Genomic DNA, 20,021 nt, shown 5'->3' on the forward strand with positions numbered 1-20,021 from the left:
TTCAGTTTTGGTATCCTACTCCTGGAATTCACACAGGGAGCAAAAGGATCCCCTGTAGTTCAGAAAGCAAATACAGAAAATAGTGGTGTGAGAATCCAAGCCGAGAGATTTGGGTTTTTGTTTGTTCTGAGCATTTTACAAGGATACAAACATGCAACACGTATCAAGCATGCTCCAACCTTTAGTCTCATTAGAAATACATAACACTCCATCGTTAAATGCTGAACGTTATAAAACAGTATGTTTCTGTATCACTAAAAATGCTGGACAATGATTAAAGTGTTACTCTTCAAACTTGCTTACTGATTCTGCACTCACTGATTCTGCAATCACACTCACAAGCTTGGAAACTCTCATCCGCATACATTCCCAAAGAATTCAAAAAAGGAGGCACTGAAAGAGCACAAGGATCTGTCAAAGAGGATCAGATTGTAAGACAAAACCTAATTTTTGTGACTATTTTAAGGATTCACAAACATAACGCATACTCGGAGTAGGAGTAGCGTGGCCTGCTTTCATTGAATTTCTATCATTTTATAGTAAAAATCCAAACTGCTGAGCAGAACTTCCTAGGCTAGCTATTCTGCAGCGGTCACGCAGGCTCCTCATTCTGTGTCTTTAAATCAGTTAAAACTAGAAAGCAATTATATCCTAGGTATTCAGAAGGTCAGACTTTATAATCAAAATGGTCCCTGCTAGCATTTATTTATGAATCTATGAAAATTTTGGCAACTTCAAGAATGTTATCAAAACTAAACTGTCTAAAAAAGTAAGAATCACAGTAATTAAACAAGAAACCATCGATGTAAAATGTCTTACAAATGTAACACGTTTGTAAACTTCTTCTGCATTTTCTAATGTGGGTCCTAGCATTAAAATACTGAACTTGAAGCCATGGTCGGAAACGTTATTTATGCTTAGCAAGTTTGTAAACATGGAATGTTTTGTTTTGAAACACTCTAGTGAAGTGTATGGTATAAGAAGGCAGGTTTTTTTTAATTTCCTCACAGAAGCGAGGATACAACGAAGGTTTCAAATCAGGTTCGTTCTCTCCCAAACCATCCATGATCTGCAATGAAATTGAACAGATTCGTGAAATACCTTTAGCCAATTCACAGTTACAGGCAGTAACAAGAAACTAAGAACAACCTCGACAATACATTCAGAGGGTCAGGCTGGCCAGATTTGTTAACAGTGTCTGTATGAAACAAGCGGAAGGTTAAAACAGTAAGATTTATAGTATCATTGTCTCTATTACGGACAAAGCGGATTTGTCAGAGGTACACATCTGCTTTGGGTTACGCGGTCTGCTGTGGTTCCATGTTAGCCCCAGAAATGCTTGAAAACTCCCCTGACACAATGGAGTAATACAGCCGTCCACTGGTCCTGAGGGAACTGGAGCCATGAAGTGATTCACACTCTGAAAGGGAACCCTATTTGTGTACTGCTAACCTGAAGCTCATCAGGAAGCGATTACTTAGTTTGCCTGGCCTGAGTTCCTCCTTTTTTTATTATCAAATACATTAAAAGCAAGCAGTGTTCAATTTGGCGATTTTGAGAATGTCTAAAGGCTCCGTTAGACTTTACTTCCCACACTCATGATGAAGTAGAAGTAACCCAAGCTACTTCAAATCGTAATTGTATTTCAAAAAGAAGTTAAGCAAACTGTATTTTCTTTATAAAGCTTGTATATAATACTTACATGGCCATTAGCTATATCAAGTAAGTCACGTAACCGACAGCCTCTACTGTGTCTTCTTTCGTAACAAATGCTGTCTTCTAGGATCACGTAGTCTGTGCCAAAGGATCGCAGTATTCTGTAAACATCTTCAGGAGATCTCTTGGCATAGATCTGATAAATCTATAGAAGAAGAAAACTGAGCTGTAAGACACATTACATTACCACTATTTCTTTGTTTGCTCTTTCGTGATTCCTTTATCTTGAACCAGAGAAAGAACTGAGATCGATAATCCATGTGATTGATAATCCATGTGATTTGAATTAAATATTTAAAAAAAAAAGCTTCATTCAGTAGCCACTTAGAGTTTCTGTGTTATGGCTACTATGATGCACAACAGTACTGCTGCTGACTACAAAAACACTGGATGGTGCTGCTGTCTGCACAAAGGCCTTGGTAGATGCCTGTAAAACTTTCAGAAAGTCTAACTTATAGGAAAGGATAGTTTAAAACAATCTTCCCAGCTTTGTGTGGAGTTTCTCAAGGTGGTTTCTATATGAAATGTTATGTGCTAGTCTGGGAACTGAAGGGAGTGTCAGGTAAATCAGGAAATGCTCCACGTGGGTTTAACAGCCCAACTGGGCAGCAGGATCTATTAATGCCAACAGTACCCAAACCAGTTCACTCAGAACTAGCTCGGGTACCTAGGTACAGTTATTCAGACATACACCAGCTGCCAGAAGTGAGTTAGCGGATGCCCAAAGTACTATGAGGTCCACAGAAGAAGTTAAAGTCTGGAACTGTATCTGAAAATAAGTTAGTTCAATGAGTAAAGCACGTGATGTCATTTGCAATGTGCCATTAGAGGTTGCACGTATTTTCTGGAATGGAGCCACTGATATGGGTAAGAATTAGCTTAAACAATCAGAATACTCTTACCTGTTTTGTTCTCTCTCTCAGATTCTTATCCTCATAATGGGGATGATTAGTTAAGGTCCGTCCAGTGCACAGTTTGACTCCTGCTAATAGCTGCATGCTCCCAGCAAACACTGCTGTGTTTGGAGTGCTTGACCTAAACAAATATTGATAAGTCTGAGGAAGTCTCCGTAGGGGCATTTTTGCATTGCTTGTTACAGATCAGAAGGAAAAAAAAGACTGAAAAAATATTTTTCTGCCTCTCCTCTATTCAGGGAGCAAACTGTTCAAGCAACTGTGTTTGCTTCAAATATGAAGCAGATAAATCACGATAATACTCTCCAACTGCAAATAAAAAATTTACTATGCACTATGAGGAAATTCAGGGAAAACATGACCCTGAAAATTTCAAACTACTTCCATATTTCATGTATTTCTTGGGTTCATGTAGCCTCTGAATATTTGTAAATCTCTATATCCTAATTCTTTTAATATTTCAAGAAACTTATTGTGACTTAGATTTGTGTCTGATATGTAAGGTATTCTATATAAAATGTATTATTTAATCTGAATGCTAAAACTTCTTGTTACCGTCCTGGCATTCATCATTCACTTGGAATGAAAACTTTGTTATGTGAGACATTAATCCTCCTATTATGACAACTGTGGGAGAGAAATTATGAAAAACGTCACCCCCGTTGGAAAAAGCAGGGAGGGGAGCTATGCAGAAGATGCCAGGTAGAAATGCTGTCAATTATTGGTACTGCGATCTCATCTGAAATCCAAAGCCAATGCCTAGAATTGGTCTCAAGGATACACCATCCTTGGTGTTTCTCAGGATTGTTTAAACACCCATAATGAAAAAATGATTTTTTGCTCACCTTTCCCCCAACAAGTTTACAATCGGAAATATATGTAAAGACACAACAGAAGGGCATAGCAAAAAGATAAAGTAAAAATGCCAGGCAACAGAGACTACTATAATTAGGCTAATTAAAAATGGTCATAGTATGCTTAAGTGTTTCCTAGCGCTTAGTAGGCAGATAACCATGAAAAATTCTATGAAGACTAAAACAACAGAAAGAAGCATACATTAAATCAAGTCAAATGAAATTAGAACGGAATGTGAATAGTTGCCCAACATCCACATACATGCACATATGGCACCTACAGTAGTCAAATAACCGTGACACTTTGGGGTGCACTTTAGGGAGCCTTTTGAAACTGCAGCTATGAATTCAGTCTTCTTTAAGCTCCATGATCGGCTTGAAAATGTTAAGAGACAAGCATTAAATTTTACTATCGCCTTTCAAGAGATTATGCTTAGCAAATGAATTAATAATTACAAACCCTTCCTAAAAATTCTTGCACTGGTACATTAATCTCATCTAGGAAGGACAGAGATAGTATTTTTAATAGGCCAGTTTAACTTTAGTGATAGACCAGGTTTTCAGCAGTTTATAAAACCAGTTTCATTTTGAAGTCTGAAAATATTTAATCTCTTTTAAAAATTTCTTTTTTACTTGAAGTATTCAAAGCCACAAGTGTCATGAAGTAAATGTTTCATTAAAAGAAATTAATTCATCTTAGAATTTAATATTATGCAAATGTAATGGCCCTGACAGGCTGTCAGCTAGGACTCATCCCTGAATCTGCAGGAAAGCGCAATTCTTTAGACTAAGCTGAACAGGATGTGGACTAGATTCACAGAGGGACTCAGTAGAGCTTAGACATCTAAATGAAAATGATGATTCTCAAAGCACCTTCAACATGCTTCAGTGTTTATGCCTGGGCCGGGAAACTTCTAGTGTGAAAAGTCTGTTTCTGTGTTTGTTCAAGATTAGTTCAAATTTTATAACGCTCTGCAGCACTTACCTCCTGACTTGGCCTTATCCAGGCAATCCTGCACCTCTGATTCCTAAAGAGCCCAATATAATGCAAACTTGCAGAATCAAACTTTCTTAAAAAAATCCCCACAACAAGTACCAAAGGCAAAACCACAAGGAAACAACAACAAATGTTCCCAAGAAACAGCCTGCAGCTTCTTTTCTTACAAAAGAAAGCTAGAGGAAATGGTGTTAGTGCCCTTTTTCCGTAACTTACTGGTAAAAATGCTTGTCAAAAATGTAGAAGATGCAGGGTTCAATTCCTCCCCTTTCTAAAAGCATTCACTCTTGCCCAGAAGGGGTGAAATATAGGTGAGTGCATTCTTTATTTATCAGGTATTAAGAGTTTTGCCAGCACTTCCTCCTCTTCCTATACCTTCAAAGCAATCCAGTGACCCTCGCTTGCTTTTCAAAAAACCAGCTTACGTGCCTTGGTCCTGGATGGAGTTCAAAATCAGGTATTCCAGGTGAAGGCAGATGTTTCCCTAAGACTCAGATTTACATGTTTGAAGTCCTAGAAAATTATATACCTTAAGACATATCACTGTCCATATTTTACTGGGGCCAGCTCAGATGGTTCCCAGACCAACATGAGCTACGACCAGAGCTACTGGAGGCTCTCTTTTCCCATGCTTTGCTGGCAATGCCGAGAACACAAACCCGGCAATGGATTTCATTGCTATGGACAGACACTTGGAAGCTGGGAGGTGATGCTGGGCTTCATGCGATGTCTGCCCTCCTTAACTACATCTTAAAGAACTTCAGCTGGTGGCTGTTACTAAGCGTTTATCTTCTGAAACAGCCACTAGAGGGAGACGTGGCAATTAACTAATATTTTTCAGGTACAGGAAGATTTCTGCTTTTCATGCAAGCGTCTTTCTCTAATACTCCTACCTGAGTCAGACACTAACTGCTGTGGTCTGTATCCAGGGCAGCTAATGTGCTTCAAACCACTGAATGACACTTCTCTATTACAGAAAAACGAAGCAATTTTTACAAATGTCTGAACAAATTATGTATAAAATGAAAGGATAATTTGTTTTTATAGCTTTCTGCCAAGCTCCATACCACACCGCCCAACCTGCAAACAATTTATTCTGTACGAAATGTCACTAAATAATGACAAGGACTTACAGGTCAAACTGATTTACATTATATAATTTAAATGTCATTCCAAGCAGACCTGATGGCATTTTGAACAAATAATCTCATTTATTTTTGAAGCTCTAAGCTTTCAACAAGTTAATTACAGCTGAACTAATGGGTAAACTAAGCACTATAATATATCGTGTGAAGCTTTTCTTTACCTACACTTAAGAATTTAGAGAATTATGTAAACACTAAAGAACAACTCATTAAAAATAGAAGGGTTTTACAGGAACTACAGGTCTATGCCTAACTTGCACAGACTCTAAAAGTGATAGTAATTCTTTCTCTTATTAAGCTGCTAAAGAATTATTGTGAGTTGGTTTTAAGGAAGCCCTACAGAAATGGCCAATGTTGCAATTACATGTTATATCATTAGAAAGAAAATGGCTATTTCTATTAAAAGTCCTCCAGAGTTCAACTCTGCAGTTGGCTTTCAAAGCCATAAAATCTGACAAATCTCAGATGATTCCTTTACTAGCACCTGGGTGCAATATGAATCTACAAAGCAAAGGGGTTTGAGAAAAGGAGATTCTGAAAAGGGGTTCTCAAATATGCCACGTTACATTTTTTTTCCCCTTTAAAAGAAAGTCTTTTTATTTGCAGAATGCTATATTAAAATATGCAAACGATAGGCAGTAAAGCATATTCAGTCAGACTGTTATGGTTCTTTTTTTTCCCTCTGGTTTGGAAAGACTGGAAATTGCAAAAATGGAAAAAGACAGCCACAAAGAAAGAGCAACAAATGCATTTTTGTTAGTCCCAGCCTCAATTTTATGCATGCATATTTTGTTCACATAAAGGAGCGCACCTACACAGTTGGTATAAACCTAGTTCTCAGGCACTATCAAGTTCATGCCTGAATTTTACTGACAAATCAGTCAATGACAAAGGATAAGCCCAAGAATTTAAGAACAATAATTTAAAAAATAAAAGTGTAACATTGCCTTTAAAGTCTGGAATATGTGTTGATTTCAGTGTGATTACCCTTGAAAATCAGGCACGCAAGTAAGAGCGAAGAGTTAAAATTTATAGCTGGCTTGAAATTAAAATATAGCCATTAATATAAATTACTAAATGAAAGAACCACCACTGAAACATAGGTATTGCGTTTTTGTAACCTTAGGAGCTTTTTGGAAATTTGTGGGGTTTCCACTAATATAAAAATTTGCCTGCCTGTCCCCCACACCTGATTCAAATACAGTTGACATACAACTATGCTCTGCCAAATCTCAGTCTCAGTTAACTTTTCCACTGTTTTGCCTGTTGTCTGAGATTTCTAAGAAGCTTTTCTACGATTTTTGGTAACTGCTTATGAAATATTCCACAATTCTAGACAGGTTTCCCCTTTAAAGGCAGAAGACATTGCTTCTTAAACACTTACCAGAAGTAAACAGAGTAGGGAAGTTCACGCTATTGATTTGCTCATTCTACTGATATTCTTCCCCATCTCACAAATGAGCATGTTGTTCCTGTTGTCTTAGGGAGAAAGACCAAAACTAAGAATTTTAATATACCTCCCATCTGGGAACACAGCTGTGAACTATCCCTCGGTCATTGGCAGGACCTTCTTAACTTTTTTTTTTTAGAAAAAGCTAAGAAAATGAGGTGGTGGGTAGGAAAAAGCAAGAGACTGGGATATGCAAGATCATTATGTAAAAAATTGCACTCTGCGATAGACGCAGTCCAATACTATGCAGTAACTTTATAGTAAAGATATAAACCAGTATATCTTCCTGAAAATGCTGTGGTAAATTTAGTAAGGGGAAGAGTAAAAAATACATCTGCAGACACTTCACAGTGGACAGACTAATAGTTGGCTATTATTCAGATTGTATATTTGGACAAGTTAATATGCATTTAGATCTAACCAGATAGAAGGGTTTTCTTGTGGAGAGATTGCAAGACAGATGAGTTATTCCTAATTCACTGCTAAATATGACAAATTAAAGCTTCTCATGCTGAGTTTTAATAATGAATGATTAGTTCCTGACACCAACCTTGACAGACCATTAACTACAGCAGAAGTATCAAGTGTTAGTATAGTAAAATATTTTTCTTACACATCAAAACTCAAGAAAATCTGTCCCACTTCGAGAAACTTACCATAAATTTTGTTGACTTTATTTAAAGCATAGATACTTAACTCTTCTTTACATGAATAATATTCCTAAACACAATAAATTCTAAGTAGAAAATTTCCCTCTGTAATTGTCTGTCATGACTTAAAATGAACAGAGGACAAGCACCAGTTTAGCATTCTCAGCACTAAGAACATATGAAAAATTATTCTCATCAGATCCAGCCAAATCCAGTTCATGGCTGGGAATAACTCCACATGCATATTTTATGTATAAATCTATATATAACTCCATATATTGTACACAGGAGACCTGAACTATCAGACATTTACCATCTTTTAATAAAACAGTAGTGCTAAATGGAACTGGCTGGTAAACATTAGTCACAAAAACGTGTCAATATGGCTGCAAAGATTCTAAATGATGGAAAAAGACATGGCCTGCTTTCAAAATAAGTCAGTGAAGGCTTGTAATATATTTTACTTCTAAATTACTACTTCTAGTTTATGGATTAGAGAAATACAACATTATGGAGTGTAAATATGTTGCTATGGGTAGAATAGGCTGGGTGACTGGTTTCACTGAAGTTCATTGCATGTGAAAGCACAATACAGGGCTCCAAGGAAATACTTCAAATAGTTCAGTGCTAAATGTAGTAAATTCAGATTTACTTTCAGAATGTTTTCCTCCAGAACACGAAACTGATTTTTTTTTTTTTAAATCTTTGTCAGAGTTCCAAGTAAACACAAGTCCCAGGAATATCTCTGTTCAGAACTTAACCTGAAAGTTTTTAGTGGTTACCGTATCTTAACAGAGAACATATCCCTTAAATTCACAGTCCTTCAGAGAACATCCTACCTGGCCCTTTTTCTCAGGATCTTCTACATGCAGTATTCCAAACTGCTTCCACCTAAAAAATACCTTCCTATGCTCTGTGAGAAAGCAGAAGTGATGAGGTGAGGTTGAAATGATTAACTCATACTCCTGAAAGAGACTTTGCACCTATGCTTAGCCATGGCAAGTTCAATTACAAATACTCTGTTTATAGTTTAGAACACATATTGGGATTAATTCTAATAAGTATAAACAATTTAGATTATTTTTAAGTTCAAGAAACACTGTAGAGTACAGATTTTCCAGCCCCACAACTGCATAATTTTAAAAAGCTTGGATGTAAAATTGAAAAGAGAAGGACACCAGGTTGGGGGGAAAAAATAAAATAAAATTATTTCACTGCAAAGATTATTAATGTAAAGAGGTAGCTATAATACGATGGAAGAAGCTTGACATCTCCAAACTGACCTCTTTTGGCTAGGAAAACCATGTGTGCTTACGGGAGCAAAGGGACTCAGCTGGTTCCCTGACGCACAGGCAATACAGCAGCATGATACTTAACCAGAGCAGAGCAGCGTGGGGGACTTCACATATAGCTGCTCTCCACAGCCATTAATATGCTAACCTCTTGATAGCCCATTCATCCTTAACTATCTCCATGGGTCACCAGAGTTCACTGATCAGCTGTGACAAATAAGGAGAACACTATAACTAAGAACATTAGATCTACACAAATAGCATTTAACTTAAATAGAGAAAAAATCCTCTTACTTAATCCAGTTCATCAGCTCCACAGTGTCTGGGTCATAGAATTCTCTCAGCTCTGACAGTTCATCCATTATTCCTGGCCAGAACTATAATGAAAATTAAATAAAACAAACTGAAGACAGGATGAACAAAACAAGTTCTGCATGTTGAAACCTATTTCCACTTAGCTGGTAACTGATCTTGTCCACCTCATGGATAAGTTGCAAGACATAAGCGTATCCACCATTCTTATGAAGGATAGGTGGCTGTCATTGCAGTATAAATGTACACTTTCAGAGTTTGAGATCTGTAGCTCCTGCCAGATGACCAGAAGGAACAGGATTACCCATTGTGGTGAGCCTGAGAAGAACAGCTCTTCTCAGATGCGCATCTCACTGGAGGTTTCCAGAACTCTATTAGTTAAGATCAGTTTGTATCTTAAAATCAATGGGAAACTAAAAGTTGCCACCAAATGTGACTGTTGTGCATTGTATCTACTTTACAAGCGAATCATTTCAGTTCCCTGGACTATAGGATGAGTGTTAATGTTTTAAGTTATTTCTTGACAGACCAAGCTTTAAGAAAAGGAACAAGATAAAGAGGCATCATGTAACAGTTCAGTACCTAACAGCCAAGCTATTAAATAATGCTTATGATTACAGGACAAGGAAAGGCCCTGGGAATTAACAGTAAGTTTGGAAACGCAACTTACAACTAAATAAAAGTAAGGTAGGAAATCTGTATCAGAAGTTAATACCGTTAGATGTGCTGTGGATGCCATTAATAGCATTTCAGAAGTTTGAATTAAAAGAGAACCACTGAAGGAAAAAAATGAAAGTGTGACTGAACGGCAACATCCAATAAACTATCGGAGGGAAAACATTCCAAAATTTACTGAAGACAAAGAATACATAAATCAAATTTGGAGGAGAGAAATAAGGATTGAAATTGATTCTGAAAAGCTTAACCGTCCCTCAAAAAAAGCTAACAGAACAAAGATTTATTTAAGGGTTTCTTGTTGTTTAAGCTAGTGAATATTCAAAGGCAAAAGGGAGCAATTAAGAAAGATAATGACAATGCTAATGACTAACTGATTGCTTTGCATCATTCTTTACTACAGAGGGTGTTGTGGTGAAACCTATTCCAAACCTGCTTTCTTTAGATAATAAGGATTGCTGGCTTGCAAAGTGAAATGTCACAGGAAAAAGTGCAAGAAAACCCGCCTGATAATCTAAAAAGCCATAAATCATCCAATTTAGATAATATTCATCCAAGAGTTCAGAAGGAATTTGAATGGGATGCTGCTGAGCTAGTTAGCAAAAACATGCATTCTTTCACTAAACTGTCATTATGTAGGAGGACTGGGGAGCAGGAGACATAATTGGGCCAATTAAGATACTTATTAGTTTAACTGCTTACTTGATACATTTGTGAAAGTAATACTGACTGGTAGATTGAGAAACATCTAAAAGATAGTTATGGCAGTATCACAACCTTAGAGTTTTGGGAAGTACAGTAGTATTATAATAGACATATTTCTGCTCTTCAGAAGATCTCTCGAGAGATTAGTAAATAAATTAAGCAGTTGTGAAATGAGACTGTAGAGTCTCATAATGAATCAAAATTTCCTCTCTTCATTGCTAAAATACCCTGGATAGCTAAACATTTTGAGAGCTTGGAGTCCTTCAGGCTGGAGGCAGAAGGAAATGAGCTCTGCTTCGCTTCTAGATCACGCTGCAAACCTGCCCTGCAATCTACCTAGAATCTAATGACACTGTGCTATCTACTGAATGCTGGGACTATTATATGGCATTAACTAATCTATATAGGTTTTTCAAGTCACAATGTGATACTACTGCAACTTTTGAGTGAGTACAAGCAGTTTTTGTAGTGGGGCTTGCTATTACTGAATTTAAAAAGAGAATTCTGAGGTAGCAAAATTTTCAGGTAACACTACATTTAATTAGTCAAGCCAAGAGAAAACTGAGAAACTTCAGGAGTTCCAAGTACAACAGAATAACAATGACAAAGTAAGTAAAAAGTAAAGCATATGAAAATATGGACCACTAACACTGATATAACAACTTTGTCTTGTAAATCAAGTATAGGTCAGATTGAGAAAAAGTGTACCGTGACACAAGGAATGGATAAAAAGAATAGATGGAATATATCAGATTCTTTAGATAAGTAAAGGGGGATGTAACAAACTGTTCAGAATAATGAGTGGTATGTAAACGAAGTTTCCAGCTTGTAACATGCTGGTCTCTGGGGTCAAAGTCTTCAGGAAAAGAAGCCTGTTGTCAAGTGGCTTAAATTAGCAACACAGGGATTTCGTTCTGGACTGGAAAAATCTTAAGGACTTGTAATTTCCAAAAGGCTTAAAAAACACTTGCATAGGAAAAGGTAATATGACATGTTATTGCTGACTCGCACCAAAACCAAAAAGAAAGCCAAGAAAATAGAAAGGTGGCATACTCTAAACTGATAATGAGGAATATTTTTCCTAAGGTATGTAATTACTCATTTAAAAATATCACTAAGACCTAGAATCTACACAAATAAATGAAATAATAAACTCTGAACTTGATGACATGACTATAGAAAGAACTTGAATTATTAGGAGATTTAGATACTAAAGTTGTTGTTTGTTCCCCCACTCTAGCTCCTTGGTGGAAGCAAGACAATTTTTAACTTTCAGGAATAAAATTAAATCTTTTGTGAGTGAAAACATTATTCTAACTCTCTATATTGCAGAAAGATTTCAGCTTTCTCTTTCACATTTGTTATCCCTCTGGCTCATGATCATGGATTTCATCCAGTATAACAATGCTTAAGTTTCTTATTGAATGTCTGGTGTGCTTTGGGTTTTCAGTGTACTTTGATTTATTAATAGATACAATCCCCAAATATATACATTGAGGATATACACATGACAATTTTTAACTCAATGGCTGTGATAAGACCCCAGAGCTTTTTGAAAGCCTGCAGCTTTTCCCCACAACCAACCTACCTTTTTCATTCTAGCTAGAAAGTCCAGAGTTAAGACAATTGCGCTAGCCACAAACTTGGAGGTGCTGAACAGTCCACTGATGATTATGGGAGTTCAGTACTTCTCAAATACAAGGACACTTATTTTGAATGCAAAAAGTATAAGCATTAATTCTTTGGCCTCTGAATGTAAGTGAGAAGCAAGTACTACTACATAATTTATAGTTACTGTTAGCCTAAGACTGAAAATTAAGAATCTCCTTAGAGAAACAGGATTAGATACTACGAAAAGAAATAAACATGACATTTTCTTTTGTCATTTCTTCTACAGACTGTCAAGCTTACAAACTTTAGGTTTAAAGGATAAATACATACAGTACATACAGGGCGCTCTTCAGTATAGCCAAAGACTGCTCAGATCATTAGTGTATGTTGCGCTATGTGCTGCAATAAATGTATATGTTTGGAGCAAAAGGACTTGGCCGTGATGAAGACAAAAATGCAGTTTGAGAAATTATATGAAGGGATAGTTTACTAGCAAAGAAAAATCAAGATTATTTGGCAAAACCAGGAACTACAGACTTGCTGAAGCTCAGTAACTGATTTTAAGTACCAACGGTTTATTTAGGAATGACTGACATATAAACACAAATTGATGGGTATTATTCTGTTAAGAAGTTAAATGCAATGGACACAGATACAGCTGAAATCTACCTATAAAGAGTATGAAGTGAAACATGATATTTAGTACTGCATTATATACGTGTTGTGTTATCTGCAGCAAGCTAAAGTATGCATGGAAATACTTAAACACTTTCACTTTATCACAAAGATGTTTGCACTATACTAATGAAGAAAACTTATGTAAATAGAAATATAGATGTCTTATAGGTCTCAAAACATATTGTACCTGAAATCTGAAAGATAGCTAGCATTGTAGCTGCCCCTGTATCTCAATAAATTACTGTTCAAGTGATGTATTTGGGACTGTAGTAACCACACGCCTCAAAAGAGGCTTTCATTAGCTTATTCAGGATTAGGTTAATAATCCCATAAAACTCCTATTTTGAGGAATGGCACTAAATAATAGTTCTTCTGACAAACATAACCATAACAGGTAATGAAATAAAAAACTGCCCTACTACTAGTTCAAGAAAACAAGCCATGATGACCAGTTAACTTTGTGGTGAATATGCAAGCTGCTCATGCAATCTGAGCAGTCACAGTGCATGAACAGATAAATTCTTATCTGGAAAGGAGAAAGGTAAGTAAATCTGTTATCAAAATCTACTTGCACCGTTTGTTTTTTCTAAAGGTTCTAGAGAGAGAATATATAAACACATTCTCACAGAAGCAATGGATACTTTCTAGATCTCTTGCTGTAAGAATTTTTATTCTGACCATTGCCAGGGAATCTGGTGACAAGTTTTATCTTTCTGTCAGGTAGGCTTCTTTCCTGAAGGCTCTTACAGCTTTGCAGAAAAGACACGCACACAAAGATATCCACTCCTCTGGCAGCTGAACTGCAAGAACTGACTTAAGACAAAAAAATACTGAGAGGTGATGTATTTCTTTATTCCCACTGAGCACTTTGAAAAATGATATTTTTAATGTCAATAAAAATTATTTCCTATATTTAGAAGAAACACAAAAATGATGCTTTTCAGGCAGACTGAGCACAACTAATGACTGATCTAAAGCCTATGAAAATCAGTGGCTTCTGTTGACTTCAGAATTGAATCTGACAGGATTTAGGAACTTCACATCTGCTCAGGAAGAGTGGGAGGAAAATTATTCCTAGTTGATCTGTCACATTAGACTATCTATTAGAATGTTACGCTTTTGGCATCACCCACGTCAAAAGAAATGGCATTACTTCTATCATTTTCAAAGATGATGAAAATGGTAAATGGCTTCCCTAACCAGCACACCAATGGAAAAAAAAAATCCTAAAAAGCCCTCTAGCAGAATAATAAGAAAATGTAAGTGGAATACGTCAGTGTAACTTTACTAAACAAACTGTTACAGTCTTTTTTTTGACTTTTCGTTTCACTGTTTTAAAGGGGGGAACAGACTTCCAGAGTGAACTCTATTAGCAGCTTTCTTAACTGTTATGCTTTACTACTGCCTTTTTAACTTTAATAATGAAATTCACCTTGAGTTTCTCTGAAGGTAATTATTTAACAGAAATAGTCTCATCTCATAATAGGTATTGCAGAAATCAAAGCAGCATGCATTTTTTGTCTTTATAAATACAGATTAAAAGAATGGTAGGCCCGTTAAATTAATGTTCTAAATCTCACTGCTATGACAGGCTGACAGACTAATAATCTTGTACATGTCATTATTTTCAATATGTTTTATATATTTACATTTAAATGTTTGACAATAATAATTTGTTTCTGGGACAGACTGAAGATAACGTAAGTACTTGACTACTTTAACAATTGTGTACTTTAAAACATATGAGATGAGGCACAGCAGTATAGAACATTATAATTATTTCTGCTCCTACAATGAATCATTACACAATTTAACATTCTGCATCTTACCTGCAACTTAGTTAAAACCAAAACAGACAACTTACATTTTCATAAAATTATGCATTTAAGTAACACCTGGTAACTTACACATACAATCAGACAAACATTTCTATCTATGAACAACTACTTTGGATGTAATGAGCCCAACTGATCCTTTACATACAATTTCATATGCATAAAGGTACTTGCACTTCAGGCAGTCTATCCCAATTTTTAAAACTCAGCTATGAATCTTGTATGTAATTATTTATAAAACAACATCCCTTTATGAGAAAAGGAAAAGTCCATGCAACTAAAAAATGCCAAAATATTAAGAAAAAAAAATTCTTACCTTATATGAAATGTATAGTAATGTAATTATCGGTATAGAATACTTAATCACATGGGTCTAAGAGAAATCGCAAAAAAAAATACTGGTTATTCTGATGATAAATTTATTTGGATAGACTTAATTTTTAATGTATTGATATCTGACGTATTTATCGTGGTGGAATTTACAGAGTTTGAATTTTAAGACCATATTCTGATTTTGTTTTCAAGTAAAACCCGTATTTACAGACCCATCACAAATGATGTATTTATATCGACATACTTAAATCTATCTTCTACAAAGTGGGAAACACTGTTTCATTCAGTATAATAGACTGTAAAGGTCTTCTCAGACTGCTGATGATTTCTTAATATGGTGACTAAGACTTTTTTAGTAAAATTGTGGTTATTTTTCATAGCCACATCTATATTGCCATCTAGTGTATTCAAATGGAATTTTTTAATATATAAACCATTAGAAAATACATTTTACTTAATAAATTTATACAAATGTACTTCAGAGATATCCAGTTTAAGAGGACTACAAACAATATTCATTTCAGATGTCTTATAATTCCAAGTCTTGATTTGGTTTAGATAAGGAGCAAAAACAAATTTCATGAAATACTGTTAAGTATAGTGCTAACCCTCTGTGATGTGTAGAGATGAATGCACTTCAGGATAAGTTTCCATACTTCCGTACTGCACAGGCCAAAAGATGCAAATACACACATGTGGGATGTCCAGAGGTACTTCATTCTGGAAGAATACAGACAAGTTTTTGCTGATCATCTGGAGCTTTGCTAAGCCGTGTTGATGAGAGCAGTTATGTTAGAGAAATTCTGAACACTGTTTTCTTGGACTCTCGGGACTCTAAAATAACTGAGTAAAACATTGACTTTGCACTTTGCTATGTGCTCTTGAGAACATCTCTGCTCCCAAACATTCTTTTTGGCAGAATTTTGGGAAACGCCTCAGTCTACATGCAGAAACACACCAGGGAAAGAAGGTTCATGATCCCATCAGTTTATGGTCAGCACATTTTACACTTTTATAAAAACATACTCAATCCTCTAAAAAAGCCTTCAGTAGAATTAAAAAAAATATACCTCATTGTGCTTAATGCCAGACATCCAAAAAGAACCGTGTGAATTAAGTTGTAAGCGGCATCAGGCTTCAGTGTTATTGTGCATTCTTCCATTTTTTCCATGAACTGGACTTGATTTGAACCACTAATTAAACAGAAGAAATAAAAAGAGTTATATTAAGTTCTGTAACATATTTCATACAGTTGTCTGTATTTTAAAAAGCATTTAATCCTTCTGCTGCTAAAGAGCAATACTACTGCTATCAGTCCACAATCTTCTATTGTATCTATGATATAATTAAGCCTGATAGCACCAACTTGATGCAGGATCAGGTATTTATTTTCATGTCTAGTTTTCTGGAAATGCAATGGGTTTAAACGAGCTGGTTTAGAATGAGATAAAATTGTTTACAGAAAGGCATGCTTGGTTTACTGCTTGAAGCAGCTACACCCGCAGGGTTCACAGGGCTTTTGATGAGAGTGAGAACTTAACTGTGGTTTTTTGGGGTTGTGCTGGTATATCTGGATGCTACTAAAGCCATAGATTGGAAGGAAATTTACAGAAAAGAAGTGCTGAAAGGACTGGTTATTGCTTGATGTGGCTAGTCTTGTGAATGTATGTGGAAGGCTGATCAAAAAAAAGAATGCTTAAATGTGTGGGGTTTTTCCCTGGTTTTTTGAGTGGGGGATAATTGACATAACTGGGCAGTGTTAAAAATTAGGGTAATGTTTGGGATTACATTTAGGATTGCAAAAAATAAGAGCTGCAGAGTCTTTTGTTTGTTTTTAAAATTGATGGACGCAGTAAGTTTTTTAAGAGGCTGGTTGAATAGTACCAAAATGCCTTACAGATGACTATGACTTCATAATTATAACACAGTTTCAGAATGTCTTAGATCCTCTCCCTCTCCTTCCCCCTCTCTTTCTCCCCCTTTTATCCTGTTTTCCATAAAATCTACGATGAGTGGCATTAGTTATATGATACTCCTTGAATTTTTGCTTAATCAGGTTTTATATCATCCCTTCTAACTTTTGCCCAGGTTGTAAATGTAAAACTGAGAGGTCTATAATGAACCATTTACTTTTTTTTAAAATAGCAGTTCAGTACTAATTTTCTTCTAGTATTCTGTAAATGCCTCCAAATCCTACAGACTAGCTACAGGAACTGGCAGCAGTGATGCACAGTTGCAGTCTACCATGCCTGCTTCTTCACACAGATCACAGGAAGTTCAGCACAGACTATCCTTGCTCATTTCTGGGCAGTTTGAGGATACCACCAGGGAAATCTTTGATTGGGAGTGCTTTGCACAGGGAAAATGGGATGAACTAAAGAAACTAACATTGTTTTCTATACAGACACCCTTCCCCTGCTTCCCCTCCCCCCCAAAAAATCCAACCAACCCTACACATATTGCAAAATTTTAACAGCAAACAACAGAGCTTGAAGGAATCTAGAGAAGAATGTTTCTTTGTTTAGTCTCATTACATCCTTTGCATTTTAATAGGAAGTTACTTATTTTGCCTGATCTATTATATGTCCTACTGTTTCCTTAGTACCTGTGGAAAGTAATACTGTATGCTGCTGTATTCAACTGTCAGTTCCTTAGCCTGTTGAAGAGAAAATTGATAAAAATGTGAATTATTTTAAAAACACATTTTACCTGAGGTTCTGAAAGGCAACGATTACAGCTGCTACTGTCATAAGGAAGAGAACAAATACGTAGACGTAAAAAAGTAATGTATCCGAGAGTCTTGAAAAAGTATTTAATGGTAGTAAACCAAAAGCTTCTTCGCAAAGATACAGGTTAGCATCAAAATCTCTAAAGAAAAAAGAATAATCCTTGTCATCATGTATTTCATAACGTGATGTCAAAAAGGACCAAAGTTTCCTTTTTTTCCAAGAAATTATAAAGCCACAGTTGTACAGATTATTATGGAGGAAAATATATGACATAAACATGAGGTAAAAATCCAAGATTTATCATCAAGAGTTTAAATGAGAACAACCTTGTGGCTTCACATAATGAAGTCATACTAACAAGCAAAATTGCAGCTAAATCATACCTTGTTGCCCCAAATCCAAATTTTGCTTTCAGAAATTTGAATATATGTTCATCTGACTCAAGATTAAGACTTCTCTGCAAAGGGGGGAAAAAGAAAGGAAATTATATTTTAAGTATCAAAAAATTAAGCTTCACACAGTGAACAGTTTTTTCATCATTTAAACGAAACTGTGAAGCAACACAGGCTTACTGAGATAGGGTGCTTTGCAATCAAATACACATTCAGTTTGTAATTATGGTCCTGTGGTCCAAAGGGCAAGTTACTTACTTTTTAGAGTATCTATTAGGGTTAGTTTCTTATTTACAGATAAAGATTATCCAGAACAAGTTGGTTTTAGCTGTATTTTTTACTTCAATGACTTATCATATCTTAATGTGATACTTTTAATTTCCACGTGTACTAAATTTTAATCTGTTGATATGGATCTCTTGAAAAGACTAAAACTCAAAAGCAGAAAAAGTGTTACTGTCACTAATGTCTGCAGACATCTCTGTGCACAAGAAGCAACTAAAAGTATGGTATGGTCTGCAGCATTTTTGTAACAAGTATCCATTTTTAACTGCATTCATTGAAAAGTAAATTCAATGAAAAACTTTGCAAATGCTCAGCAGTATCAAATGCAGTATAAATCTACCCTTGTTATAAAATTACAGGTGAGGTTCAAGTTACAAATATGTATTCGATTATTTGGTGTTAATTTATGAAGCTTTAAGAATGTGTTTTAAAATCTATATATCAAAAAGATTAGCAAAACGATCTTTCATTTCTAAAATGCAGTCTCTGAAATGCAGTGAAATCTCATTGCAATTTTTATTTAATGATATTACTGAGATGGTTAACAAATAGCTTTTAACGTAATATGTTTTGCAAGTTTCTGTATTAAAAATTATTTGCTTACCTTGATGAACTTATTTATAAGGAGAGTCAAGCACAAGACTAATAGTACATGCAGGATAAGTTTCCCAAGCCTATTAAGCAAGCCACCCTTTTTTAGGTTTTTCTAGAAAGAAGATAATATCAGTATTTCAGTACATTTGTATGTATTTGGAACAAAAGCAACACAGACTATTTTAAATAGCATATCCGCTAGGCTTGATCAGGGTCAAATTTGTATTAGGCTCATGTAAGCAAAAACGTATACATAACCAAGTATCCAGAATACAGATATCTTTCTTCCACAAAACTGAAGGGACAATATCATAAAAACTCCCCAGCGTATTGATCTGGCAGAGTTTTGTAACTAGCCAAACAGCCTTCCTTCAGAGGTGGCCCCATTATATTTATGCACCTGCTGGCACCCAGTGCAACTGTGGTTGTGTTCCAAGATTCCCCTAATTTCAACAGTATTGTGTGCCTTTTGAAATATCTATTCATTAGACCTTCCACCTACATATGGCAAAGGTGGCTTCTGGCTCTAACTGTCAGTTGATAGGATTTTGAGCAACTTTCCAGTTCAAAGCTCCAGACCTGAGAATGGTTCTTTGACTGCTCACAGGCAACTCGGAATAGGTGCAGATATTGTCTCACTATAAAAAACACAGTCCTGATTTTAAAAGATCACGAATGAAGGAAGTTCATATATTCTGGTTAGACGCTGTTGTCAACACCAGTATCAGAAAAAAGAGAACTGTAAATACAGGGAAAAAATCCTAATCTTTGAAAGAAACAATAGATTTCAGTAAGCTGAATTTGACATGCGCCTAGTTCTCACAGAATATTTTGTTGGAAGCAGATCCATAAAT

The 20,021-nt window shown here is 35.8% G+C and overlaps 1 protein-coding gene across 1 annotated transcript in view; it reads right to left on the reverse strand.

Annotated features, from left to right (window-relative positions):
- DPY19L3 (dpy-19-like 3 (C. elegans)) overlaps positions 1 to 20,021 on the reverse strand; it is a 34,853-nt gene continuing 14,832 nt past the window's right edge. Inside the window, exons 9-18 of the mRNA XM_009320278.1 lie at positions 19,178 to 19,279; positions 18,280 to 18,353; positions 17,877 to 18,035; positions 16,238 to 16,360; positions 15,776 to 15,887; positions 15,151 to 15,207; positions 9,313 to 9,395; positions 2,619 to 2,751; positions 1,703 to 1,861; positions 1 to 1,069 (exon numbers count right to left, since the gene is read on the reverse strand). Coding sequence (XP_009318553.1) covers positions 908 to 1,069; positions 1,703 to 1,861; positions 2,619 to 2,751; positions 9,313 to 9,395; positions 15,151 to 15,207; positions 15,776 to 15,887; positions 16,238 to 16,360; positions 17,877 to 18,035; positions 18,280 to 18,353; positions 19,178 to 19,279 — 1,164 coding nt within the window. The 3' untranslated portion in view covers positions 1 to 907. The remainder of the gene's footprint in view (positions 1,070 to 1,702; positions 1,862 to 2,618; positions 2,752 to 9,312; positions 9,396 to 15,150; positions 15,208 to 15,775; positions 15,888 to 16,237; positions 16,361 to 17,876; positions 18,036 to 18,279; positions 18,354 to 19,177; positions 19,280 to 20,021) is intronic.

Source organism: Pygoscelis adeliae, unplaced genomic scaffold (genome assembly GCF_000699105.1).
Source record: "Pygoscelis adeliae isolate BGI_AS28 unplaced genomic scaffold, ASM69910v1 Scaffold62, whole genome shotgun sequence".
In the NCBI taxonomy this organism is placed as follows: domain Eukaryota; kingdom Metazoa; phylum Chordata; class Aves; order Sphenisciformes; family Spheniscidae; genus Pygoscelis; species Pygoscelis adeliae.